General features: G+C 42.4%; 1 protein-coding gene across 6 annotated transcripts in view; it reads left to right on the top strand.

The window, feature by feature from the left end:
* The first annotated feature begins 426 nt into the window (after positions 1-426).
* Positions 427-27838, top strand: part of BICD1 (BICD cargo adaptor 1) — a 171063-nt gene continuing 143651 nt past the window's right edge. For all 6 annotated transcript variants that reach the window (XM_051784533.1, XM_051784532.1, XM_051784537.1 and 3 more), the window contains exon 1: positions 427-724. In XM_051784533.1, coding sequence (XP_051640493.1) covers positions 512-724 — 213 coding nt within the window. In that variant the 5' untranslated portion in view covers positions 427-511. The remainder of the gene's footprint in view (positions 725-27838) is intronic.

Raw genomic sequence — 27838 nt, 5'->3', positions numbered from 1 at the left:
CGGCGGGAATGCCAGACCTGAGGACGCTGTCATCTTAAAGAGCGCAGGGGAGGGACCGTGTGGAAGGGAGGCGGCGGTGCCGGCGCCGCGGGAAGAGGCGGGCGCCAGCAGCAGCATCTCGCCGGGAGCCGCCGGGAGAAGGCGCGCTCCCGGCCGCCCCGCTCGCCGCCCCGGCCTCCAGCGCGCCGCCCCGGGCAGCGGGGGCTCGCCCGCCCGCTCGCCCGCCCGCCAGCCCAGGCGCCCCCGCCGCCGGGGCCGCCGCAGGGCCGGGGGAGGCGAGCGCGGCCTCGCCGCGCCCCGGGCGGCCGGCGGGGGGAGGAGGGGACCGCGGCTGCGGCGGGGCGGACCGCCCCCGCAGCTCGGCGGCGGCTGCCGCAGGCGGCTCCGACCCCCGGCGTCATCCTCATCCTCATCCCGGTCCCCACCGCCGTCCCCAGGCCGCCGGTGCCGCCCCTCGGCCGCGGCCGCCCCCTGGCTGCCTCGCCGGCGGCGCGGCAGTGCCGGCGGGGCTATGGCTGCGGAGGAGGTGCTGCAGGGCGCGGACCACTACAAGAGCGAGATCGAGCGCCTGACCCGGGAGCTCTCCGAGACGACCCACGAGAAGATCCAGGCGGCGGAGTACGGGCTGGTGGTGCTGGAGGAGAAGCTCACCCTCAAGCAGCAGTACGATGAGCTGGAGGCGGAGTATGACGGCCTCAAGCAGGAGCTGGAGCAGCTGAAGGAGGTGAGCCAGCCCGGGCTTTTGTCTCGGGGGTGCGGGCAGGTGCGGGGGCGCCCCACGCGCGTCCCTCCCCGGGGCCCCGGGCCAGCCCCCTGCAGGTGCGCGGGCAAAGATGTGGTGATGTGCGGGCCCCGGAGCGGCTGCGGGGTTCGTGGGATGGGGAGGAGGGGTTTCCCGGGGCCGAGGATCAGCCGGGACCATGGAGCTTAAGGACGGATTACACGGGATCGCAAACCCCTTGCCCTGGGAAATTTCCCCGGGGCCGGGGCCGCGCTCCATCCCCTGCCGCCGGCAGCCACAACTTCTGGGAACAGGCGTTTGCGGCAGCGGAGGGTCCCTCAGGTCCTACCTCCATCGCATCACCCAAGGCTTTTTTTTAGGAAGAGGAGATGAAACAGCCCGTAGGATGAGAGCTGGGCAAACCCACTGTATAAGGACTCGGGATCTGTGTAAACAGCTGTCTGCAGTGCGTGAGGAGAGAGACAATTCCTTTTGAAGTTATTTATAGACCCGCTTTATTCTGGCAGTGAGGGGAACCGCTGCCATTAAGGGGGGAGGAGGGAGGCGAAGTAACCATACAACAGTCTCCAGGTCACTCCATCATCAGTGGAAATTAAACTTCTGCGTCATGCTGAAAGGGTAAAAGACTTGATTGGAGAGGTGATTTGAGGTGATCTTTTAAATGTGTTTTTGTAACATTTGAAGTATAAAGTAGGTGAGTGCTACACCTTAACGTTCAGCTCTGCTAAATATGACTGAAAAATCGTCACTGTTCCTGTGTTCATCATTAAGGGAAGTAACTTGAGATTGATATGGTGCACATACACGGGAGCTACAGAAGGGGTGTGCGTGCACACATCTGCAGCACTCACAGCTCTACACTTCATGGTATTTTTATGCTATCTTAGAATGTAACTGGCTACGTGTTTTGTAAAGAGAAGATAAAAGTACCAGGCAGATACTCTCCCAAATTTAAAATGTATCTTTTTGTTCAACAAAAAAAATTATGCTATATGTAACGTGTAGAAATTCCGTTAGAATTAATGAGATTTCTGTTAGAAACCATGAACATAATCCATATTGAGGGAAGCCACTTAAAAATTTAGGTTATATATGAATATATTCTTTAGAATACTGACTGATGCCCTTTTGGAAGTATTTTTAATAAAATAAAGGTTTCATTTTACTTGCAGGTAAATGAGTTATGCTACAGACTTGGTTCAGTGTCCAGAAGAGTTGAGAACATTATATTTTCTGTATGAAGAATAAAGCTGTTTTTCAGAAAAACCTACTGATCTCCTTAAACTTGATCTCTGCCTCCCCACCCCCCTGAGCCTTTGCAGTAGGCTCAGGACTTTGAAACCAGTAATCACAGGCTGAGCAACAGAGATACCTAACTTGAACTGGCATGAAGTCAGTGCTATTTGAAATGACCTGACATTAATAGAGGAACAGAATTAAGGGGGAAAAGGGCAATGCGATTTCTAGGGAAAAAAAGAAGAAGAAGGAGAAGAAAGAGATAAGCAGAGCTGCAGCTAGCTGTTACCCCATCATAAGCATGTACAAAAGAAGTCCAATCAGAAGCCAGGATCACACATGGGTGCACATGGTCACAGAGAGAAGGGATAGTGCAAGGAATTGACTTGAAATTATTAAACTAGAGAGATGAGTCCACACGGTTAACTGAAATCAAAGATGGGCACAAACTCTCTTCCTGCTTACCTACCCTTGAAGTCAATGGGATTGCATGCTCTGCAGCCCAGAATGTGTCCTATGGGACCATGCCTTCATGCTGTGCCAACCACAGCAGGGATACTGATGGGGATATCCATGGAGCCAGGAAGAAGAGAAATCCTGTAGCTTGCCTGATTCTAAGCAAGAGTGGAGCCTCTCCAGTTTCCAGTCCAGACCTGGGGCTCTCAATTCCAGAGCTCTCCTTAGCAGCAGGTAGGGCGTTTCCATCCCCCACCTAGGCTGCAAGAGATTTTTTATTTCTTGCTTCTAACCTTTATAGCAGAAACCACAGATTCTTACTGTGCATGCAGCCCTGTGAAGCAGAATTTGCTCTTAGCCCTTCTTATTGCTGTAATCTGTTTTCTAGCTTCTGTGTTACCTCCTCCATTATGCCTGTTCTGTCAGCACAAGTCAGAGTCATGACGGTGAGACACAAACAGATGGCACCTCTTATGACACTAGTGAGGCAGAATTCAGGTAGTTCAGGCAAACTGTTGTGGAGACTTGGGGTCGTAGGTTTGGGGGCTATAGGGTTCTGTCTGAAAGCTCTCAAAGTGGCAGAAGTCATCTGAAAACAGCTTTTATTTTTAATTAAAGCTCTGTCCAAAATGTGTGGAGAAGGGTCGTGTTCCTACTCCAGCAAGCCCTACCAAGGACATGCTGGCCAGTGGCAGGACATCAAATGCCATGACTGACTGACTGACTAGCAGGAGCTGGGAAGACTTCCCAGCAGGAATCTCTGCCCCTGCTCTTACCTCGCTACATCTGCAGCCTCTCTGAAGTCATACTGGGGTATAGAAATTGGGCCTCAAGTTTGTGCTGAAACAAGTAGTTTGTCCATTCATGAGCAATGGTAGGTGCAAGAGGGCGGGCAGGATTATGTCAGGACTACTACCTCTCCTTCTGCAGACCTTCTCTGAGCAGATTCAGTTACTGTATTTAAGTTTTGTTGAGGCAAGACTTTATTTTTTAACTGTTTCATTACTGAATTTTGTTCTGTTGTTAGGAGCTTGTTGTATTTATTGCTCAGCAAACAGAGCTGCCTGTCTTTAACTACTCAGCTATGGCTTACCAGTCTGAAGCCTTCTCTTATGCTCCTTGGCAATCCAAAGCTCCAGTGAACTTCAGCAGTCCTTTTCCATATAGATGGCAATACAGAACCTCAGCTATATGATAATTTCCATTGTTGGAGAATGTGATGGGAGTGTAAGGCCATTATAGGATGTTGATGTAAAAGCAAATTGGAATCTATTACATTAAATATTAATACTCGTGTACAGGATATATGCTATCCACCATGCAATATGAATTGTTTTAGTAACCTCTGATGTTTCTTCTGCTGTATTCAGAGCTCTCTGCTTTAGCCCAAGACTTTGATGTTTTGGGCCATGAGATTGACTTATGTTACAAAAGCATTATTATTATTTAAAGCTTTATTAATTTTCATAGGACTTGGTTTTTTTTTTTTTTTCTGTCTAAAAATGATGTTTCTCCACTTTAGTCAATTACATCTCAGTCTAGTGCAATTTTGGCCTTTTGGTAAAACACTATAGTTTTAGGGCCCCTGTTCAGAAAGTTACTTTAGCAGATATGCCTTTTAACCTGCACTCTGTAAGAATTGAGAGACTGATACTCATGAGATTGAAGGTAGCTTGTTTTCATTGTCTTGCTGAGTTGGGAGTTTATTACCAGCATATTTTATGGAAAAGATTTTCTAGTGGTTTTATTATCTGTGTTCTTGCATGTTCAAATTGCATTTGCTGTAAGAATAATGTGTGTTGTTAGTTTTATTTCTTCTAAAGAAGTGTAAAATGGCTTCAAATTGATCTTCTTACCTGAGCTGTTTGCTGTAGCTGTCACTGCTTGAGCAATGGGGTCCATTCCAGCCTCAACCATTCCGTGATTCCCTGATTAGCTACTGGGCACCTGTGGTCCATAAAGTTTTCAAAGCAGAGAAACATCAGTCACATTTAGTCATGATAGAATGGGGATGGAAGGCAGCTTTGGTGTCCAACTCTGCAAGACAGTTAGGCCTGAGAAATCCTAGGAAAGATTTCTCTTTGGGAATCAAATCATAAACATAGCAGCTGAGTAGATCCTCAAGTTCCTCTCCTTAACGCCCTCTCTGACTGACTAATTTAGGCAATATCTCCCTTGGTTTCTTGGCTTTTTTGTATTTCATTCTGTGGAGATAAACTCTTCCACTGGATTGCACATAGCACTGGCTATCTGATTTACAGGCTGAAGATGCAGTTTGATATTTGCTTTACTTTAAACACAATTATCCTTGGTAAGTTATTGGAAACCAGGCTATTGGTGAGTAGCCCTATCCTTGGCAGGTCCTTGTTTTCTTTACCTCACAGAAATGTTGTATCAATGATTGTGAAGTGCTTACTCACAATGCTACTTAATAGGGCTTCCAGAAGCAATTCTTGGTCTGTGACTGAAAATGGTTTTTGAGGCATAGAGCTGAAGGCCTCTCTGGCAGGTTCTTTTCTGGGCTGCTCTTCCCTGCACTACTTTAACACAGGTGACTCAAGCTCCATCTCTTCTCTCTTCTGAAGCAATGCTGCCCCACCAGCTCCCCCAAAACCTCTCACACTCCTACTGCTTGAATCACCTCTGCCTCATCCATCTTTGAAGTGCACATTTGGTGGGACTTCTCTGGATCCAAAAAGGGCAGAAGAAGGGGAGACTTCCTATCCCAAATACAGTCCTGTTAAATGGTTGCTCTGCACACCTGTCTACATCACAGGATGCTTAGGAAAGTGTGAAGTGGCTCATAAATCCCACTGAGATGTTCTCAATTCTCCACAAAGCTGAATGTGTTCCAAATATGGAGCTTGGGAGCTGTGAACTGATGCCATCTCAGTATATCTTTACACCTCCTTCCAGCGACAGTGTCTGTGGGCTTGTGTCAGATGAGGCTGAACATTTTCAGCATGTCATCCTGATCTCATCACTTTGTCTTTGGGGTCTGTTGACATTGTGTCACTCAGAAAGGCCGTGAGGGCAGGGCAAGGGTGAGAGGGACGTGCAGACCTGGAGGGACTGTACTCAGGTGCTCTCTTGCACTGTTGTCTCCTCCAGAGTCCAGCCAACACTACCTCTGTCTCTAGGGCATACCCTGCTACTGAAAGAGCAGTTCATTTTGGGATGTGCACTTAGAAGGAATGCCTTTGCAAAATCAAGCAGCAGCTTGCAAATCTTTTATTCAGTTATTACAGGCTGGGGACTGACTGGGAATCAGGTCTGTGGCAAAGGATTCAGGGATCCTTGAGGGATAGCAAGCTGAATGTGGGACAGTGGTGTGCCCTCACGTTGAAAGGCTATCAGCATCCTGGACTGTTAGTAGCAGAAGCATCGCTGGTGGATGGAGAGAAGTGATTATCACTTTTGAACTGGCAGTTGTTAAACCACATCTAGAAAACAGCATCCAGTTTGGGATCCCTTAATACAAGAAAGACATGAATAAACCAGACTGAGTTCAGCAGAGGACCACCAAAGACAGTCAAGAGCTGAAGCACTTGCCCTGTGAGGAGAGGCTGATGGATCTGAGCTTGTTCAGCCTGGAAAAGAGAAGGCTCTGAGGGACTCAGCAGCAGCCTGTCCATACGTACAAGGAGGTTATTGAGATGACTGAGCCAGGCTCTTCACGATGATGGTAGAGAGACTAATTGGAGGCCTGTAACCACTGGTGTCCCACAAGGGTCAATACTGGGTGACTTACTCATCAGTGACTTGGATGAAGGGCCAGATGCCTCTTCAGCAAGTTCACTGATGACACAAAACTGGGAGGAGTGGCAGATACCCCAGAGGGCTGTGCAGCCCTTCAGAAGGACCTCAACAGGCTGGAGAGGTGGGCAGAGAAGAACTCTCTGAAATTTAACAAAGGCAAAGGCAGGGTTCTGCACCTGGGTAAGAATAACCTCATATACCAGCGCAGGCTGAGGGCTGACTTGCTGGAAAGCAGCTCTGCAAACAAGGACCTGGGGGTCCTGGTGGACAAGCAGCTGTCTGTGAGCCAGCAATGTGTCCTTGTGGCTAAGAAGGCTAAGGCTATCCTGGGGTGCATTAGCAAGAGCATTACCAGCAGGTCGAGGGAGGTGATCCTGCCCCTGGTGAGGCAGGATCTGGAGTGCTCTGTCCAGTTCTGGGCTTCTCAATTCAAGAGAAACAAGAAGCTCCTGGAGCAAGTCCACCAGAGAGCAAGGAGGATGATTAAGGGACTGGGGCATCTCTCTTATGAGGAAAGACTGAGGGAGCTGGGCTTGTTCAGCCTTCAGAAGAGATGACTGAGAGGGGACCTCATCAGTGTCTTATAAATATCTGAAGGGAGAATATCAAGAGGATGAAGCCAGGCTTCTCTTGGTGGTGCTGAGCAATAAGATGAGAGGGAACAGGCAGAAACTGGAATGCAAGAAATTCCTCCTGACCATGAGGAAGAACTTTTTTACTGTGCAGGTGACAGTGCACTGGAACAGATTGCCCAGGGAGATTGTGGAGTCTCCCTCACTGGAGATATTCAAAAGCTGTTTGGACACAATCCTGAGTAATGTGCTTTACAGGACCTTGCTTGAGCAGGGAGGTTGGACCACATGGCCTCCAGTGGTCCCTTCCAACCTTACCCATTCTATCATTTGGTGAACGGTGGGAAGACAAGAGGCAACTGACATAAATTGAAACTAGAGAATTTCAGACTGGATTGAAGGTAGAACTGTTTCCCCATGAGCACAGGGAGTCCCACAGGTTGCCTGCAGAGGCTGTACAGTCTCCTTTCATGGGACTTTCCAAGCCCCAGCTGGATACAACCCTAAGGAACCTGGTCTGAGCTCAGAGCTGATCCTGCTGAGAGGATGAATGTGGACTAGCGAAAAAAGGAGGTAGATAGCAAGGGACCTTAAGCAAAGCAAAGTCTCTGAGGATGCCCACTGTGCCTGGTTAAATTCCAGTAGCAGCTTGCTGTGAGTTACCCAATACATAACAGCGTGGTGCCTGGAAATGGTGACCATCAGAGGACCCATAGCCTCACTTCATGCTTGAATTTAATATTTTCTGGCTTGTCATTAAGTCTGCATTGATCTGGGGTTACTAAGGGTGTAGTTTGATGTGTTCATTTCTCGACAAGACAATCCTACATCTCCCCCTGTCATTCCTGCCTCTGTTTTGGCTCTCAACTGTGCCATTGTTCATACCGTCACACCAGGGCAGAAAACTAACCTCAGTCAAACAAAACTGAGGAAGGGGTGTATGCTGTCTGTAACCCAGGCTGGTTACATGATCTGGTTCACAATACCTTCCTGTAAACTGTTTTACCTGTATTGCCTAAAAGTCAGGAATGAATGCAGGGGAAAGAGAGGGACAGGATGAACTGCTTAAGCGGGTACTGATGTTAAGAGAGATGCTCATCGAATTATGTCAGGATTGCTTCCTCTAAGAGGAAATGAATCCTGTGCATTAGCCTACAGAAAACATAAGCAGCTGAAATCATCTTAGGGGAAATTAGGACTATTGTTGGACCTTTGGCAGGATGCAAAGAAAAATGTAGATGAACCGTTTCTTTTTCAGGGACCTGTATTGCCACTTGCTCTCAGTAATTGCATTGTATCGTTATGAGCCAGTACAGATGAACATGCAATATTAGTCCTCCTATAATAGCCAGCCCTTAAACAGTGATGGTCAGCTTTAAACAGTGGAGGCTCACATACTCACCAAATAAACAGACTTCAATTTGTTTTCTCCAAATAGTTAAATTATTTTCTTTCATCAAAGAAATCCATTTCTATCTGAGAGATTCTGATTGAATCAGTCATCTGGGTTTAACTCTTCAGAGAGAAATGGAAGTTGCAACTGGATTTTATGTCATGGAAAAGTACATTTTCCATAGATTTTTTAGAAAATATTGGATTAGTACCAAATCTAATATGACTGATTGAGGTGTTATTGGGTAAGCCAGGCATTATTATTGTGAGCTGCTTCCTGTCTAAGGCTTAAGAATGTAAAATTAGGGATCACTAAAGAGATTTTAATCTGAAGGTCCACATCTGTTTGGAATTAGGCCTTTTGTAACGGATTTTAAAAAATAACTTCCTTTAGTTGAAATACTTTTCCTTCCCTTCTGTGTTGCATTGTGGATTTTCTTTCTCAGGGGTGTGTGTGCAGTCTGTGCGCACAACAGCAGTCAGGTTGAACACCTGGCTTTACTGAAAGTGCAAGTAGGGGCAAAACAATGGTGGAGAAAATAAGATTTGGCATAAAACAATAATTTGTGAACATTCATCATAATAAAATGGGGAGCATTCTCAAAGTCAGATGGACAGAGTAAATTTGCACCTGGGCAATTTTTATATACCTTATGCGGTTGGCAGCTGGAGGAAAATACATGCAAGATCAGGTATTTTTCTGGCAGTATTGAGGGCTTCTAGAAAAAGAGCTTTCTTCTTGAACAAGTGCTGAGTTTTTCAAATGAGCTCGAATGTGTTTGTTCTTCAGCACCTCATTTTTCTTCATGTTTTTGCGTTGGTGTTTTTTCCACATGGACAACGGAAATAAAATCCGAATCCCTGCTTGTTCCTGCATCCCTCATGTCTCTGCTACGCTGTAGGGCTTTGCTGCCCAATTGCCTTTGCTATGGATTTCCCTTCCATATTTGTCTGATACCTGAGGGGATAATGTTTAATTTAATAGAATTCTGTACCGTACTTTTTTGGGGGGAGGGTTGATTTTAATTTATAATGGCAGAGACTGAAAAGGATGCCATTTCTGCTGAACTGTCTTACGTTTGTGGCATGACTTTCATAGCCCTCTTCTTGCCTCACTTCCCTGTGAACTCAACAACACTCTTGTTTTATGTAGGGGGAGAGAGGGTATTTTCCTAATTTAGAGGAATTGGTATGGCATGTAGAGACATGAATGTGCCCTTTGTCCCTTTACCACTCACATCAGTAGCAGCAGATGACTATGAGGAGAAACCAGCAATTTTTGATGCTGTACTGTGAATGCAGTCCATGAGTCCAGACTAGTTACAGATGGAAGTAGTTAGGAGTAGTCAGAAGGTGAAAAATGTGTCTGAGCAAGGGCAGGTGTCTAAAGCTGAAGTAGGCAGGTAGAAATTAAGCTAGGTTGCACATTAGTGTTTTACTGGGGACTCTATTTCAATGCAGAGGGTAATATTAAAAATAATTTTGAGATTATAATATTTATGTTTCTGAATTTCTTTCACTATCAAAGTTTAATTAACTTAGTAGTTAAAAGAAGAAGCAGGTCACTGTCCTAAATATATGGTTTTGGGACAGACCTGTGAGAGCTATTAACAGCAAAAGGCTTTCAGTAAGACTGCATCCAATTCCGTTTTCTTCATCTCTCTTGGGGTTCCTCTCTCTCTATCTGCAGCCCATAATTTTCTGCCTCATTCTTATACAGTGTTTGTCTCCTGTCCAAGATGGTTTATATACTTTTAAGTCTTTATTTTTTTTCGGTCTTTGTCCTCTATCTTAGTTAGTGTTCATTTGCTGCTGAATTTTTTATATTAAAGACCCTTTTTGTCATTGTGTGAATGTAGGAAATCTGGCCATTTCTAGCAGACTAGACCTTCCATGCCATGCTCATATATTGTAAAGACATGAGGGATTCCTAGAAACATTTAGAAATGTTCTGAAACATTTAGAAATGAACTGAAAATGAAACAACCAAGGACTTGTCTGCTCTGTTTTGTAGCAGCCTCACCATTAAAATCATCTTTGGAAAGATCACTTTTAGGGCAGCTTTAAAATTGGATTGGCTGTGTATATGCATAGGAAGAAGGCACATTTTACATAAGGCTTTACAAAACTAATTTTTTTTTTCTAACTTGCTGTATGGTTTATGGGGTTGTTTGTTTATTTAACAAGAGAACTAATGCCCAGTGAGGTTAGATAATGCACTCAGTCCTTGTGATTAGCATGGGGAATGGGGCCAGTTAGCCACACAGTCCTGCCATACCCTCTCCATCACCCTTGTTCCTTTGAATCAGACCTAATTTACCTCTGCACTGTGTTCAATCCATCTACACAGCAAGTGGTTTCCTAGTGCTAGCAGTAATAGATACATAACACTGTGCTTAACCAAGAAGCATAAAAGACATCCTCAGTTACCAGAGTTGGCCAGTTACTAGAGTTAGTCGCCTTTCACTGCAGTCAATCACCTCTGGGAACATTTCAGCTAAATTATATAAACTTCATCTCTCCTTCCTGGGGTGGTTTTTTTTTTTTGTCTGTGTTTGTTTATTTTTTTTTATTTCGTATTCTCTCAGAACTCACAGGTGACACAGTTAACAGGAGCAATGCCATGCATTCGATATGCACTCCGAAGTTTGTCAGCACCAAACAGCCTTTCCTTGGTTCCCATAGTCACTCTGGATGGATTTAAATGTCAGTGTACTGCGAATGAACTGCGAAGTGCTGTTTGTCATCACTGACTAATGGCTAATTCCCGCCTGGAAGTTGTTAACAGCTGCAGTTTTAACCTGTTTTGGATACTTAGAGGAGGAAACCCAGCTCCCAGCAGTTTTGAAGCTCAGATAGGAAGACAGAAAAAGATCAGCAAACTTTTGAGTATAAAGATAGGAATTTGGGTCAGGCAAAAGGAACAGGTGGCTTGGTTGAAATAATTCATTTATAAAACTTGGCTGTTGGCCGAACAGGAATGCAGCATGATTCGGATTTTGTCTTCTCAGGACTGGAGTGTTGTCTACTCACACACACAAGGCAAGATGCACTGGAGTCCTTGTCCAGAAGGATAGAGCTTTCAACCTTTTGGCATGTGAGTTTTAAGAGAACTGGAGCATTTGGTATGGAGGCACATGGGGAGTTCACAGTTGGGTTAAAGTGTCTGTGTAGATATAGCCTCTGGTTCTCAATCTGATGTCTAATCCAAGATGTTTAACAACTACTGTCCAACTTGAATCTGAGATTCCTCTTACTAAAAGTGTGCTCCCGATAGCTTGTAATTTATATAATTCATAGTAGTAATAAAGTCAAGTTTGTGGGGGTTTTTTAGGTGAGTAGGAAAAGTTTTTCTCATTCAGTCCTTTCTTTCTTTCTTTGATAACTGCTTGTAATTCCAATCTACAAACAGTTAGGAAAGGTTTGATTTAAGCATCACACGTGGAGAATGCCATCTCTTAACAATATACCCCATATTCAGGGTTGTACCTCAAGGTCATTTTGAAGACCAGTGCTGAAGTCCTGGCTATGTGGGTAAGAGGGGGGCAATGATTTATTTGAATCTCTGCCCTCCACCTTCTGGCAAACAGCACTGTCATCAAGATGCATGCAATAAAATGTGTTATAAACTTCCCATTAAAGAAGGGAGAACTGGCAAAACTATAATTACTGTGTCTCAGATGTGCTCTTACTCTTCCAGTTTAATGAATTTTCATAATTCTGCTGAGCTTCAGTAACTGATCATGTGTATGTACTTGGCTAGCCCAAATATGTAAGAACAAGGGAGAAAACCCACCACAGCCAAGCACAAAACCCAGCAGAAATCTGAAGGAAAGAGTTTTAAGCCGACATGTATCTTCCATCTGCAGTAAGCTAAAAATGTGCACTGAATCAATTACTAATCAATAAAACCTCAGTCATAAATCTAGGCCCTTGGTGACAAAATTTCAAGTAAATTGTAAGGATATGGTAACAAGGACTGCTCTGTGAAATAGAGGATATAATATCATATATATGTGTGTGTATATATATATATATATATATATATATATATAAAAGAGAAACAGTAGTTAGATGGGATATAATTGTCTGTGTATACCAATAAGGGAGATGAAGTCACATGGTGTCCGTTAGGAGTGCATTACTTTGAGCATTAGGTAATTCCATTTCTTGGGCATTAGGTAAGCTTTTATTTTTTTTCCTGCCAGTTAAGGTCTGACTGTTGCCATCTGATAATAACAAAACTTTCACTTAAGATGCTGTAAGCTCAGCTGTGTAAAAATAGTAGCAAATCTGGAGCAACACAGTTCAGCAATAGCATTTTTTTCCAAATTTGAAGTTACAATGATGCTATAGATTCTTAGGTGCTTAGTCTTCCCAAAAGGAAAACCATATTAAAGGAATAGAATTAAATTACTGAATTTAGTTACCTGGAATTTTGTCCCTAAAGTCTGTATTTTAATTTTCATGGAAAACACTGGGTTTGCTTCATTAAGCAGACTTACCAACCTCATATTGAAACCTACTTCTTTTTGCCCACTGTAGATCTTGGGATACACACTTAGGCTTCTGTCTTTAAACATTTTTGCTATCTATGTAGCATAATGTAATCTATTTTAACATGCCTCATGATTTGTGATTTTGAGTATTTTCTGTCTTCTTGCTTGTGGGTAGGTTCAAGAACAGAAAATGCAGTGTTGCCTCGATTATAGTTTTAGCACTTGGTGCTTGAAAAGTAGTTCAACTAATTCCCTGGGCTGATGTTACAGACATTCAGAGTTGTGCCTATGTTTTTATGACTGTTGAATTTGCTCTTGTAGTAGATTAGACTGATGAGAAGACACTTAAACCTAAAATAAGCATATAAGCCTTGTTTGGGTATAAATAACCCTTTCCTTGGGTATAACAGGAAGAGTTACAGGTAAGGACCATCCTGTGTACACTTTTTATTCTGTGAAGGTTTCTTGTTTGCAAGATGCTTCTTGAAATGTGGCCCGTGGTTTCTTAATGAGTAAGAACTTGAGTTAGGCACCACAAGCTGATGCTGGGCTGGCTACTGACAGCTGCTGCTTTGTTGCTGTTACTCAAGGATGTGCTTCTTAAATATTCTACTCTGAAGAAGTGGGTTTTGGAAAGGCGATCCTGAATTCTGCCCCAAAACCCTATGGCAGACATTCCTCTCCTGCAATCACTTATGTTTGTAGCAGAAAGTAACCTACCACTTGCAAAGGAGTCTGAACTCTGATAAGCAGCATTTTTAGGAGCTTGCAGTCCAATGCTTTGTGCTATCTGTGGAGAGAGGAGTTGCAGCTTTGCAAGTGGCAGTGTAATGAATAGTCAAGCACTTACCAGAGCACTGGCACTGGATGGATGCAGGGAAAAGCCAGAGGGAGTGAGTCAGCACGACCTTGGCTGCTGCCAGAGGGTCGGGTATCACATCCAGCCTCAGTGGTCACTGACATTGGTCAGGGTCTTTAGCAGAAAGAGACTGGTGAAATAATGTGTCTGACAGGTGTCACATGAAAACATCAACATTAGTCAGTTTTAGTTATTAAAAGGTAATTTAGTTAGTAAACAGGTCTAGTTCTTTGTTACCCTGTGACAGAACAGACTACATTCTGGGAGAGTGGAAACATTCTGAAAAATGAGAGTACTGCCTGTTTCCTGAGCTGCAGTTTGGCACATTAAGTCTCAGCAGGGTGGGATAAATTGTTATTTATTACGTGACAGTAACACCTGGGGATTCTGCGATGCCTGGCACAAAGAGTTTCAGGCATATAAATAGAAGATTAGGGATTTTACAGTGGAAATAGAGAACTTTGTCAGGGATTTGCTATTAAGGAATAATATGGGGAATTTAGAGATGAGTAATAGAGGTTCAGAAGCTGTGGAGGGATAGGCTGTTCAGCCATAATTTCATAGTAAATCTGGCTAAATCACAAGGAAAACACGTATTTTTCTCAGATCTAGTCCAATCATTTATCTTCCAAAATCCTTCCATTTTAAAAAGCCGGTCAACCAGAAAGCCAAAGCAATCAACTGCCTTGTGCTCACTGACCAGGGTGTGCACTGGCAGTGTCTCCCACTGGTGCCAGTGTGACCAGTAAGGCCATTTAGGAATGATGTTGCTGGTAGTTTTGCTACTGTAACACAATCAAAACTAAAAGAAAAATGAGGATGAAAAACTTAGATAAAATTCCTTTGTTTCCTAATTCATTATTTGGCACCATTTCAGTGGTAAAGCCCTTGTCACTAGAGACCATCAGCAGCTCTTCTGCATCCTGCCTCCTATGGGCTGTCCTGTCTTTTTGTGGTCCCCTTGCCCCATACTCTGGTCATCCCAGAGTACATCCCCCCCGAGCTGCCCTTTCTACTTTGCTCTTTCCCCCTTTGGAAGCTGACTTCTCCTGGCTGCCATCCCACTATTTGTAACCCTCTTCCTTCGCCTTCCCACTTACCCATTCAGAACCACAACTCTTCTCTGCTGGGACTGAGATTTTCACATCAGCATTTACTAATCCCTACAGGCTGAAATGCTTAATTTTTAATTTGCTCTTTCCCCACACCTGGTTGTTCACTGTGGGTGGGGGGAGACCAAATTCCAGCTGCCTCTCCCTGCAAAGAATGCATCTCACCTCTCCTTGCCTGCTGTCAGTGGGTAGCCTCATCCCACAAAGTACTCCTTGTTTCTATTGCTGCCTGGGGAAAAGTTAAATGTCAGGCTTTACTGTATTGAGACCCAGCATGTGGGATGTCCTTTATAATGAGAATACAAGGGAAATCTTCATTTAAATCCGTGACACATGACTTTTGCAGTTCTTTGGGAGCTTGGTCCAGCTAAAATCTCATGGGGTATATTGAGCACTAGATCAGGCTTCTTGCAGAGCTGGCAATGGTTAATGTGGAACTTGGACTGAGAGTTTGTAGAGAGCAATCTCCATGGGGCAAGGCCTGCCCTTGCCCGCCTGTTTGTATTGAATGAACACAGTGAGCCTCTATTCTTGGCTGGGACAATTAGGTCCTATGGCAATATGAGTAATTAATAATAAAATGAGGCCTCTTCTGTGGATGGGCTGTTAGAAATAATTTCCTTCTGCCAGTTGCTTCTCTAGAATGTGGTTTTGAACTTTGAGATCCTGAAAGAGATAATCGAAACACAAGCAGCTGTCACAAACCTTTAGCTTTGTTTGTGTAGGCAGTGGTGGAAAATCCCAAAACTAAATCGTCAGATGGTTCACTGGTTTGTGCATCTTTTGTTGTAACATCAAGCTCTTATGCAACTGGACCCTTGTGTGATTAAAGACTCTTCTCACTAAAAGTGGGTTTCAGCTGTTGATATTTTTAATAAGGGGAAAAGAAGCAAAATCATGCAAAGCAAATTACTGATTCCCTGGTTGCTCTTCACCCAATTCTCATATGGTAGACAAAGAATCAGCTGTGCTGTCCCATCACTGTGATCCAGCTGTTGCAGCTGCAAGAGGTAGGCTCTTGTTTCCAGTTGTGGTGTATGAGAGATGGTGGTGACTCTGCATCCTGCCTTCACTCACATGGCAGCTGGGCCTAAAGGTGAAATAAAGCATTTGGTTGCTTTGGTACATCACAGTCCTTCAACAGCTGTTCTTCACCCCCTTTGCAAGAGGGGCAGTGTCTGGCCCACAGGTTGCCATTTAGATGAGCCCAGTGAGCAGTGGTAGTACAATGTAAGGAACAAAGGAACGTGGTTCATCGAGGTCTGAGGGCTCCTTCTGTCCATCTTCTTCCCCATATGTACAGAAAGCTGAACTGTAGAGGCCTCCAGAGACTTCTTTCACAACCTTCTCTGTATCCTTGTCAGAGCTCTGCTAAAAAAAGGCGTCAATGGCTTTGAAATTTAAAGTTAGGTATCCAAGACATACATTGTGGCTCCAAATTTTTTACTACTAATAAACCCCTTATTCCTTCAATGAGTGCAAACCTGACTTTTTCAGGAAGCTGGCAGCTGGTGATGATGATGGTGATGGTGAAGATGAGTATGGCTGAGAATGTGACATCATAATTGAGGGGTTTAGAGTTCTGGCCTCCCAGTAAGCAATGCAAACATGCAAGTGTCCTTGGTAGGTTGTAGCTAATGAGGAGGAGAGTAATTTTTGATTTTATTTTTTTTTCAGTCCATGTTCTGTTAACCATTGTAATTACACTACAATTTTGTGGTTTTAACATATCCATGACCAAAACCTTTTCTGGTGGCCAGTTTGTTTTTATTAAGATCGTGTTGTGGCCTGCAGCCAGAGGCAGTGGTGCTAATATAGAATGTGATTTCTATCTGTTCTCATAAGCTATGCAGAGCCAGGTACAGCAAGTATTTTTTCAATTTTTTTTTTTTTTAAATAGGAAACATTGGGCTCCATGACAACACTGTGAATTATGATCTGAATTCTCTGCAGCACCTCTTCTGGAATTGACAGAATTGTGCTGGCAAAGAACTTGGCTCTTCATAGTGTTAAGTCACACAACTCTAACAGTGACTGTCATTATGGTGTTCCCAGAACTATAAGGTGTTTTGATGGGAGGACTTGGCAGCAGACTGGATGCACTGGTGACTCAGTGTGCAGTGCTCTGCCTTCTGAGTCAAAAATGACCTGGTGCCCTGGCAGTGTGGTTTGTAGTTTGGTTTTTGTGTTGTTCTTATGAGATGTAAACCCATCTGCTTTCATAAAATTAATGTATATTACTTTTTGAAAAGGAAAAATAATATTCTTACTGCTTTTTTGATAAATTTAATATTGAGTTAGCTGTCTGTTTTTACAGAGCTGGTAGGAGAGATTAATCACCTTTGCAGTCTATATCCTTCAGTCAAATTTGGTCATAATTTGCCACCAAGAGATTCCAAGTTACTCCATAGGAAGCAGGTTAAGAGTTGCTCTTTGTTTGCCCTGGATAGTTAGGCCTGAATTTGTGTGATGGAACTTGGGTCACCTTCCATGCTAAAGTGCATTCTGATGAGGTTTAAAGCCAAATTCCTTTTTCATTTTCAGATTCGGGATCTGTTTGTAGAGAGATTTTCTTCTGTGATAGTTGTGAGAAGACTTGTGCCTTGGTGCAGTGTGGCATGAGAAGGGCACACAGTACAGGTGTTACCTTTTACAAACCAGGCAGCTTCTTACAGACAAGAGCAGAATCTGGTCCTGAAGCCCACTGACTGTAGAAGCCAAGAGGGATAACGTGCCCTTCAGAGATCCACTTTACCCAAATAGATAACATTCCTTTAAAAGTCTAACTGAAGCAAGGCATTTTAGAGCAATATTGAATTAGAAAAGTAGTGGGTGGTCTTGGACAAAGAGCACCAGGAGGCCTGACTTGAGCAGAGGTTTGGACCAGATGACCACCAGCAGTCCCTTCCCCTTCAGCTATGGTGTTGAGTCTGTGAATCTACACAGAGTTCTTAAAACTGGCTTCAAAACTCATGGTTTATGTGTGAAATCCATGGAGGGTCTTTGCTTCTCCGGTTGAATTCCCTCATCAGTTCCATAAAGATGAAATAGAGGAATGTAGAACAAGAGGTCAGATTTATAAAAGGAGCATCTCACCCTAGAAGGCTGCCCACTGGATTGTCCCCAGCACAATTAGGTTTAAGCACCTGTGGAAGACCTCCTGAGCTAGCTGGAACTGGGATGCAGGTGTTAGATGAGCACAGCACATTCTTTTGCTTTTGTTTGTATGATCTCACTGCTAAAGATTTGTTTAACCATATCTTTGATGGACTATTCCAGGCTTGTTATTTTTCCTCTTTATCCAGTAATAAGTGTAATCTAAATATGAAACTTCAACATATGCAGACCTCTTATCCCACAGGAACAAACAACATTAAGAGGGTAGAGAGAGAGAGATTCATGGAGCAACAGGACCCCTAAAATGTACATCCTCTCCACTGAACTACACAACAATAAATAAACACAACTCCCCTGTCCTGTCTGTCTCTATGTACAGTGATTTATAGAAGTATATAAATGTCAGCAGGAACTGGAACAAGATGGCATCTCAAACGAATGCAAAAATCTTACTGTTTGCAGCAATCACTGTTATATTTGTGATCATAGTAACTTTGGCTGTAATGTGGAAGTTAAACCGTCAGTTCATTTGTAACTGACTGAAATGAAAGTTTCTAAATTAAGCTTAAAAACAATTTAAAACAAATTGCATTATCTCCTTTCAGTTCCAATGGAAGCCTTTTTATTTCCCAGGCTGTCTCGATTTTGTCTATATATCTATGTCATTCAGAATAGGTGGGGTTTTACCTGGTTTGTAATAGCAGTACAAAGTACTTTGAGAAAAGGGGGGGAAGAGGTTTGCAGTAGGTGTTCATTTCGAATTAAAATATTATTTGTATCTTCTGCAGCAGGGTTTTGTTTGTTTGTTTGTTTTGACTGTAATTCCCTGATTTTGGCCATAATAATGTAAAATGTTTCTAAAATGTTTCTCCTGTTTGTAAATATTTTTAGTGACTTGTGAATGAAAGTGAACTGCATTGCAAGATTTTATTTTCTGTGGTAGTCTTCATAAGATGTGCTGGTAATCATGCTCTGTAATGTATGCAACAGAGGACAAGAAAGCAGCAGAAAAATAGTTATAATTTACAGTTGGTAAATTGGGCTGCCTCTGACAGCATCAAAAAAAAAGCTGTTTTGTTTCATATCTGCTAAAGTTCTCGTCTAAAATAATCTGATCAGTTATTATAGGCTTTATAATATTGACATTTTACTGAGGCATTTCTTTGTAAATATTACATTTCTGCACAGTGCTGCATACCTGTAGTAATTACCAGGGCTTAAGGAAGTCTGGTTCATAATTTATGAATGACACAGACGTTTCTGCAAGTTCTGAATGTTGATGTCTTTTATTGTAGGTACACACAGACAGTCACGAAGAGGCTTATCTTAAATTCACATGGATTCAGTACAGCATAAGGTGACAGTTTTTAGTGGCAAACATGCAGTGAGATGATCAGGAATATGTGTAGGTGTGTGCTTGAAATCTGGTGGTGGCCGCTCCTGCACTGCTGGATGCCTCCCTGGAGGCGAAGCCATTGTTATGCTGTTTGGGCTGGGTCCCTCATCTTCTGCATGTAGGAATATCTAGAGAGTTGTCAAATTTTGACAGCATTTTTTTTTGAGAGAGCACCTCAGGATAAGAAGCTGGTTTGGAGTGTTTGAAGAAAAGCAGGCTGACCCAGTTTTTCTGCACATTTGGCGTTTACAGGAATGAATTTACAGCAGTTCAAAGAGACCAAGTATTCTCACTCTCCCTGAAATCCCACCATGACAGCACAGGAATAATTAATCCTGCAGTCATACACATTATTTCCACTGTTGTTTTCCCAAAAAAAGGGATTACTACCTTCATCTATTGACCCTTACCTATTGAGGTTATCCTCATTCCTCACTGGCCACTACTGATTACTCCTTAATGCAATTCTGGAAAAAGCATGTGAAAGGGAATGTTTCAAGTCCTTAACTACAAATTTTCAGTGATATTGTGTAGACAAGAAATATGTAGGGTTTTTTTTGGGGGGGAGGTGGGGGATATGTGGGCATGGCTTAGCAACAGGATCAGGTGAGGAATAAAATAGGCTATAAAGGAGAAGGGAAAGAAGGTAGGTCTTGAGGGGTAGGGATATCCTGTGGTTACATCAGAGAAGTCATGGGGATTCTGATTAAAAAGCTACAGACTGATCCTAAGTAATATTCAAGGAGCTGTTTCCATGTCTCAGTTTTCACACCAGAGTTGGTAACTACTGCTTTGATCTGTATGTTTCCAGTGCTATGCAAAGTAAAGAGCAGCTGGGCTTGATAGCTTTAGGCAGTCTGTCTGCTTCAGCTGTGTGTCCCTGAAGGCTGGGCCAGCTCAATAAGGGCCAGCTGATGGCACAGGAGCTGTGATTAAAGATGTGCTTTGGCTCAGGGTCTGTTATGTTTATTCTGGAGGGTTTTGATGCTTCAGGAAGGTTGAAACAAATAAATAAACAATCCTGCCATGTTTGCAGTAAAGAAATGAGATAGACTATCTCCCAGCTGCCTATTCTGCTCTGACTTTAACCTCCCCATGCTGAAGTGGTGCTGCAATGGCAGGGAGCAGCACTCCTGAGCATTGGCTCTTATTGCAGGTGAAAATGGGTTCACACTAACGAAGTGGGTTGTAAATTTTGCTGTCTCGTAGGAGGGAGGTTGTTGGGGCTGCCTGCTTTTTAGTGCTGGTCTCTTGGGACTTTTGAGAAGGTTGTGTTGCTTTACTGTATTTGTGTGATAAAGACCTGTTTCCCTGTAAGAGAAGGGTGAGTGCCCAAGGAAAATAGTGGACCTGCATTCTGCTTGCTTCTGAGTAAGTGCCAGAGTAGTAGGGGTTAGCTGTGTGGAGTGCAGTGCCTGAGGAGTGTTTATAGGGCTGTGGCTCCTACTTCCCCTTGGGGAAATTTTTGCATTTTTATCAGTATATGTTTGTTTGGCTTTATATCATTTCCCATGTGGTTAGAAATACTCCTTGTGTAGGACTATGGGAGCTGCCTGGTCATGAATAGCCCTTCTCTTTGCTATGCTATGTGTCTTTGTCTTGACTGTATAAAATGTGCTGCTCCTGCTGGTGTGTCCTGAAAGGCATCAGAACATGCTCGTCCCTCTCTGGGTAAGTAAGGACTTAAATAATGCTGTTACTTTCATTCTACAGTTTCAGTAGTTCAGCTTGGAAATATAACTGAGGTGGTAGCTGAGCTTCTGGAATCATTTTTTTCTGAGGCTGTGTGGGAAGTGGTGAACTCTATGACTTTATTATCTATTGGCAAGTAGTTGGGAATGACATTTAGAAAAGTCTTTTTTTTCCTTGTTAGCTCTACCATAAAATTCTAAGCACAGAATCCTAAAATGTCAGTGTCTTCTATCCTCTTTTCTGAGGGAAAGAGAGGTAGCATTGGAAGAGAAGAACTTGGTAATTTCAGCACAAAACTGTGCCTTTATTTTGTCTGCAGTGTGGGTTGGATCCCATAGGCTAACCAAGTGAGTGTATGAAACTAAACGGTTTGATGGCATTACCCTTTCATTTTCCCTATTGAATTCTTCTGCCATAACCTGATAGGTGAGGCTTTTGTATTCTGACAGGTGCTGGATGAGTTGGCCAAAGGACTTTAGTGTTCAGGGTTTAAGGGTTTAGTGTTGTGTACTTCTCCTTGGCTGAACAAGTTGCTGGTTGCAGCTTTCAGTTCATTGTGGATGGTTTTGAAAGAGATTTCAACTGATTCTTCAGGATTCAAAGTCTGTTAGAGCCTCAAAGTAGACTGGTTTCTAGCCTTCAACATTTTATGTTCTGTTCCATTTGTTTCTGTCTACTTGTATATATTAAATATGTAAGGTTTGCCTGAAGGGCAGCATAGGCTGTTAAGTTCATGATGATTTCTGTAAAAGAAAGCAGGTGAATGCTTACAAATGTTTAGAGTTATTGCCCAGCAACAAATCCCTGTACTAGTGGCTCTGATTAAATGGAAAATATGCTGAAAAAATTGTTTTCTGTAGTCACATTAACACATACTTTTGCTTAAAAAATAAATTGCTGATAAGACAGGGCATTCTTCATAAAAATTATACTGCCAGCTTATGGTTTTGTCTTATTTTCCAATAAATAGGCCTGTGTTTTAGACTAGTCTGCAGAGAAGCTTGAAGTTTTAGTCTTGTCCTTACTACTTGCCTGTATGGATAAAACTGCTGATAGAAACCTAAAATGCAATTCTTCTTCCAAGTTATTATTTAAGTTAAAATGTTAATGGGCACTACAAAGACCACTAATACTGGAGGTATGAATGTGAATTCATACTATTTTCATTTCTAGTGAAGCAGGTTTTTCTAAACACCAGTTAGGTGGTAATTTTTTAATCTCTGACTTGATAGTAATTCAGCATTGTCTATTGCATTGTCTGATTTTTTTTCTGCCTCTCAAAAGGTGAGACTTTGCCTGCTCAGTGTCATCTTGTCATTCTTGTCAAGCTACAAATGTATTTTGTATTTTTAAGGACTTGAAGAAAAATGTGGATTTTGTTGTGGGTTGTTTGTTTGTTTGTGGTTTGTTTTTTTTTTTTGGTATGGTTTGGTTTGGTTGTTTTCTTCAGTTGTATCCCAAAGCTCTGGGGCTAGAGTTAAAGGAGCCCTCCCTGCATGGGTACAGAAATATGCCCTCAAAATCAGGGATGCTGGGACTGTTAACAGAACTGGGCTTAACAGATCACAGTAATTTTCATGTTTCAGATCCTACCTCTCTTAACTTGCTCTGACCAAAGGGACACATCCAGCATGATCTTTTTCAAACCTGTAACACCTTGTATGTGTCCTTTAAAATTCTCTCTAAGGATCACACAAGGCATGCCTCTTACTTAAAGTCACAAGTAATTGCTGATGCATATGTGTTTTCTGTCCTTTTTTTCCTGCTGTGTTACTTTAGTCTTTTTAATTTCTTGTTCTTTAGTGGCTTTATCCTCTTTTTCCAATTACTAGGATTTTCTCTCTCAAGTGTCTGGAGTAAATCTCTGAAAAACTGCATCACATACAGCTGTCTAGGTTTTCCAAAATTTTTCTTTGGCTTGTGTTCAGAGACTATTTTAGTGGCAAACAAATTAGTGGAATTGTTTAGAAGCAGAAACATTTCTTCATTTTACATATGTAAAGGGATATTTAAAACTTTGCGTTTAGCTTCAAGAGCTCTTATTGAAATGAGGCAAGAAACAGCAAGGTTGGGGGGGAATCACATGGCTTCTCTTGTTGGATTTATTTAGTTAGAAAAAAGTCTTATCTAGCAGTTAAGCTGGAAATTTGTGCTGCAGTGGGAGCCCCTCAGAAATGAGCTGTCATCTTGCAATGTAACTATAGGCTACTGCTGTGAATTTTCTTAGTTAAGGAAGAACTGTTTTCTGCTGCACGTGTTAAATATTTAAATCTGTCATCGAGAAAGAAGTTCAGATTACAGCATGGTGAAGTATTATTTTTGATTTAATGGCTAATGCTTTGTCAGATGAATTCACTACATACATTTGGGAGAGGCATTCTGTACACCTTTGTGAGGAATCTCATCCTCTTCCCTTCAGTTTCTCTGGAGCCATGCTGATGCTGTTTGAACACTGTGTCTATTCTGCCAAATATTGTCTAGTTGTTTCCTTCTGCTCCCCAAGGACCCCACGTATCTCTCTGCTAGTTCTTGTTTTAAGCTCTCAGACCCCTGGAGCAGGGGTCTGCCTTTCCACTTCAAGGAACACCCAGCCTTGTTGGATCCCAGGCATTGACTAAAAGGCTGGTAGGTGCAACTGCCATACGAGTAATTTGTAACAGGGATAAAAGTCTTGGAGTCACTAAAGCCAAAGGCAAACCTCTCCTTGGCTTAAACCAGGCTCAGATTTCATTGCCATCATCCGAGTAACTAATTCATGCTTTTGTCTTTAATAGTGTTACATACTGTCATGAAATTTTGTATTCATCTTGCTCACCATCTGCCACCCTAATGTCAAATGAGTAGCCTTTGGGGCTCCCTTCTTACCTAATAGAGGTAGAGGGATGGAGAAACAGGCTGCAAAAGGTTGCTTTTGGAAGTAGCTTTGCTGGGAAGATCTAGTGGCTGGTTTAGGGTAGGAGACAAACTTTTAGATGACATGATGCTGGGGAAGATAAGTCCCATCCAAAATGCTTACAGCTGCACCATTCAGATTTGCTCTTGGCTGGATGAAAAAACTCATAGAGTGTAAGGGTTCAAAAGCACTTAAGGTTTTTATAGTCTGACCTTGGGAGTAATAGCTGGAATGTAACTCTCCTATATTAGCTGTGTGCTAAACCCTATGGTTTGCATTTGTCGTCTGAGCATCTTCTGAAAAGGCATCCAGTCTGAATGTGAAGACATTAAAAGGCAGACTTGACTGTTTCCTTGGCAATTAATTTTAGTAGTTAACTCCCTCTGTGATTAAAAACTCTACCTAGTCTCACATTTCAATATCTTGGGTTTTAAATTTAATTCCAGCTGGACGTTCCTTTTTATATGCTTTTCTTTGCTTGAATAAAAAGCCTCAAGGACATTTAAATTTCTGCCTGAGGTGATTTTTTTCTTTTCTTTTCTTTTTTTTTTTTTTTAGATGTTATAGTCAAGTCACCCAGCCATCATTGCCTTTCATCTCCTAAACAGAGTGAGCTCCTTATCCTCAATGATGAGTTTTCATGTAACCTTGAGACAGTGTTGTAATTCTCTGCATCATCTCCAAATTTTCAGTATCCTTTTTAAATGAGTTATTGGAACTCTTGGTTAATCCTACATCCGTGTAGCTAATACCTTACTGGGGAGAAAAATTGTATTCTTGCTTCCTAATTCCTTTCTATACATCCGAGGATTATGTTTGCTCTTTTCTGACAGACAATCATATTGAGGCTTGTGCTGAATTGCTCATCTCCTACTATGTCTCATTTCTCTTCAGAGCTTTTGTAGCTGCCAACATTATTCATAAAAATACTGAGTAGTGCCAGACCTGGACTTTGTTAATTAGAAACAGTCTCTGCAGTGTGTACTCTTCAGTAGGAAATGGTGGTGGAAGTTTAATGAAAAGGCATGTTTGACCCTGTCTTTTATCTCTTGTATATAATTTGCCTACAGTTATGCAGTTTTCCCTAGATAATACAGTAAAATGGAGGAAATATGGAGATTTTGACAGGTAGTTTCCAAGATTTTTCAATTGGTCTTTAAAGAATGAATTATGAAAAAATTAGCTGCTTCATGACTTTGAGATATAATGGCATGAGTCTGGTAATAAAACCTTTGAAACAGAAGTATGGAAAGTACTGATTCATATCTTCATTCTTCCTCATGACATAGCTGCAGATAATGATTTTTAATTTTTAATTTTTTTTTTTAGAGATCTGTAAAAATGTTGTATGTTGTAGAGAATTCTAGAGTTTCTTTTATAAAGGTACACAATGAAATTTAAAATACCCAACCCTGTATTTATCTAACACAATCATATCACTGACAACACAGTACTCTAAGTTGATTAACTAAGCTAAGAAGGAAACAACTTTTTGGGTACTAAGGTACTCCTTAATCAAATCTGCTTTAAGGTGAGGGGGGTGGTGTGTATCTGTAAGTCTGTGTGTTCAAATAATGTGTTTGGATGTCAATCCACAACACTGAACAGGAGTTAACTAGGGCTGTTTGGACAGAAGAATTCCATTTTGTGAATGTTGTAGTTTAAATCAGAACAAATCTGAGCTTTCTGAGCAATTAAGTTTATTTGGGGGGGAAAGAAGAGGTAAAAGGTGTCAAAGGTGCTAATATGGAGTTGCATCACTCCCAGGTGATCTGAAAGGTCCGAAATCAAGTACTTCAAAATTAAGCCAAGTGACAGTGCTATCTTTTTTTTTTCTTCTTTTTTTCCAGTGGGAATTACTGTTTAGTGAGAGAAGAGGAGAGTAGATGGGGTAAGGGCTGACAAAGGTTCTGACAGCTCTTTAATGAGCAAGCTTGTGAACAGAAGCCCATCAGTGCTCATCAGATGCAAAGTAACTCTTCGTTGGAACTGTTCTGTTTCAAATCAAGTCTGCCAAAGTTGAAAATTATGGTAATTGAATGCACAATTTCTTAAACAGCCGTTTTCTGTTGTTCTGAGAAGAAATTAATAGGAGCAAGACTCGCATCTTATTTGCAGTGAACTCTTCAGCACGGGCCTCAGGACTTGGCTGGTATTGTCTTAGGGAGGTGCAGTGCAGCCTTTCCTCTTCCTTAAGATTCCTCAGCCTGAACAACCTTGGGTACTTCAAATTAGTGGTTCTGGTAGTAACTAAAGTGATTGACAGGATGCTACCAGAGTCTGAGCCGAGGGCACTTATGAAAATTACTGCTAGGTAATAACTTGCCATTATACTTTAACTCTGTCCTGGAATAAAACTTCTCTACTGTTAAGTATCACTTAGTGAATCCAAAAAATGTGGTAGTGAACAGGTAGTGGAAACACACCGTTTTGCTAGTGAAGGTGATGGCCTGGGAGTGGCACCTTGCATGGCAGCTGATGCTTCTGAAGCTCCTCTCTCCAGCTGAAGGGTGTCCAACATGGCAATGGCTCTCAGTGGTGTGATGTTGAAGTGGTATGAGCTGTCTGCTGAGCGATGTGATCAGCACTTTCTTCCCCACCGCCAAGTGTTTGGTGTACTACTGTGGAGAGGGTGATGTAGCTGCTCAGCTGAGTGCTTACGAGCTCAGTGTGGCCAATTGCACCACTTCTCTGAGGCTGGACATGTTACTGCTCTAATGTTGGCCCATCACCTGATGAAGGAGGTGTCATTGCTGGCAGGCAGTGTATGAGCAGGATGTCAGCACCATGATGGAGTTACCTGACTGCTTTCTGTGTAGAGATTATCTAACTGAGTTATGGGCTATGTAAGTTAACATGTCTCCTTATTTCATGCCTGCCGTTTTCTGCTTGGGAAGGTTTATGTTATCATCACTGTCTGTTGTTTGTGTTATTATGGCCCATGTGATTCTTAGCATTGGAATAGCACCTCACTGATCTAAACACTGTGCAAGCACAGAATCAGGAGATGACTCTTGTCCTTGAAATCATGGAATGGTTTGGGTTGGGACCTTAAAGATCATCTAGTTTCAACTCCCCTTACACTGGACCGGGTTGTTCAAAGTGCCTTTCAACCTGGCCTGGAACATTTCCAGGGATGAGGCATTTACAGCTTCTCTGCATAACCTGTTCCAGTGCCTCACCACCCTCACAGTAAAGAATTTCTTCCTTGCATCTATTCTACACCTACCTTCTCTTTAAAGCTATCAATCCCTTGTACTATCACTCCGTGTCCTTGTAAAAAGTCCCTCACCAGTTCTCTTGTAGCCCCTTTAGGTATCAGAAAGGTCTCTCCGCAGCCTTTCCTTTTCCAGGCTTAACAACACCAACTCTGACTGTCTGCATAGAAGTGCTCCAGCCCTCTAACTATCTTTGTGGCTTCCTCTGGACCTGCTCCAACAGGTCCACAACTTCCTTATGCTAGGGGCTCCAGAGCTTGATGCGGTACCCCATGTGGGGGTCTCACCAGAGCAGAATCTTGCAGCTCTTCAGGGTGAAAGAGTTGATTTAACTAGACTCACATCTTTTTGTGTGAAAACACGTTTTGTTGAAATAGTTTTCCTAACACTGGATAAACTGCAAGCTGAGAAGAATCTCATTTGAAGAGAAAAATGGTTTTTATTTGGAAACTGGGCATGCATTTGACTTTAGCAACAGAATAAATACATTTTTACAGGCAAGCACACAGGTGTTAGGGTTGGAATTTTGTTTAAAAGGCTTTCTTGTCACTACTTAAGCCCTTACCAGCTTCATTTAGCCCTCTCATGCTGTTGGCTCACAAGAAGTGAATGGAAGGCTGTAGACAATCATCTTTCCTTACAAGTCATCAAAAAATACTCCTTTCTTGTTATCACAGGAATTTCATCAAAGCATGTGCCCTATTTGAAGAAAGTTTGTATGGAGACGAGTGTGGTGAGTTTGTGGCATCTACTTTGATACTTAGAGAAAAGAAAACTTTTACAAATAAAAATTTGTAAAATATTTGTAAAATAAAAACAGTGCAATCCGATGCAGGAGGAAGAAAGGGGAAAAATCTTCTGTGAGTTTAGAAGACAATTGCTCCAGGGTGAAAGG

This window comes from Manacus candei, unplaced genomic scaffold (assembly GCF_025592945.1).
Source record: "Manacus candei isolate 608988 ecotype Guabito, Panama unplaced genomic scaffold, ASM2559294v1 h1tg000018l, whole genome shotgun sequence".
Classification (NCBI taxonomy): Eukaryota; Metazoa; Chordata; class Aves; order Passeriformes; family Pipridae; genus Manacus; species Manacus candei.
This window is presented reverse-complemented; position numbering and strand designations above follow the sequence as displayed.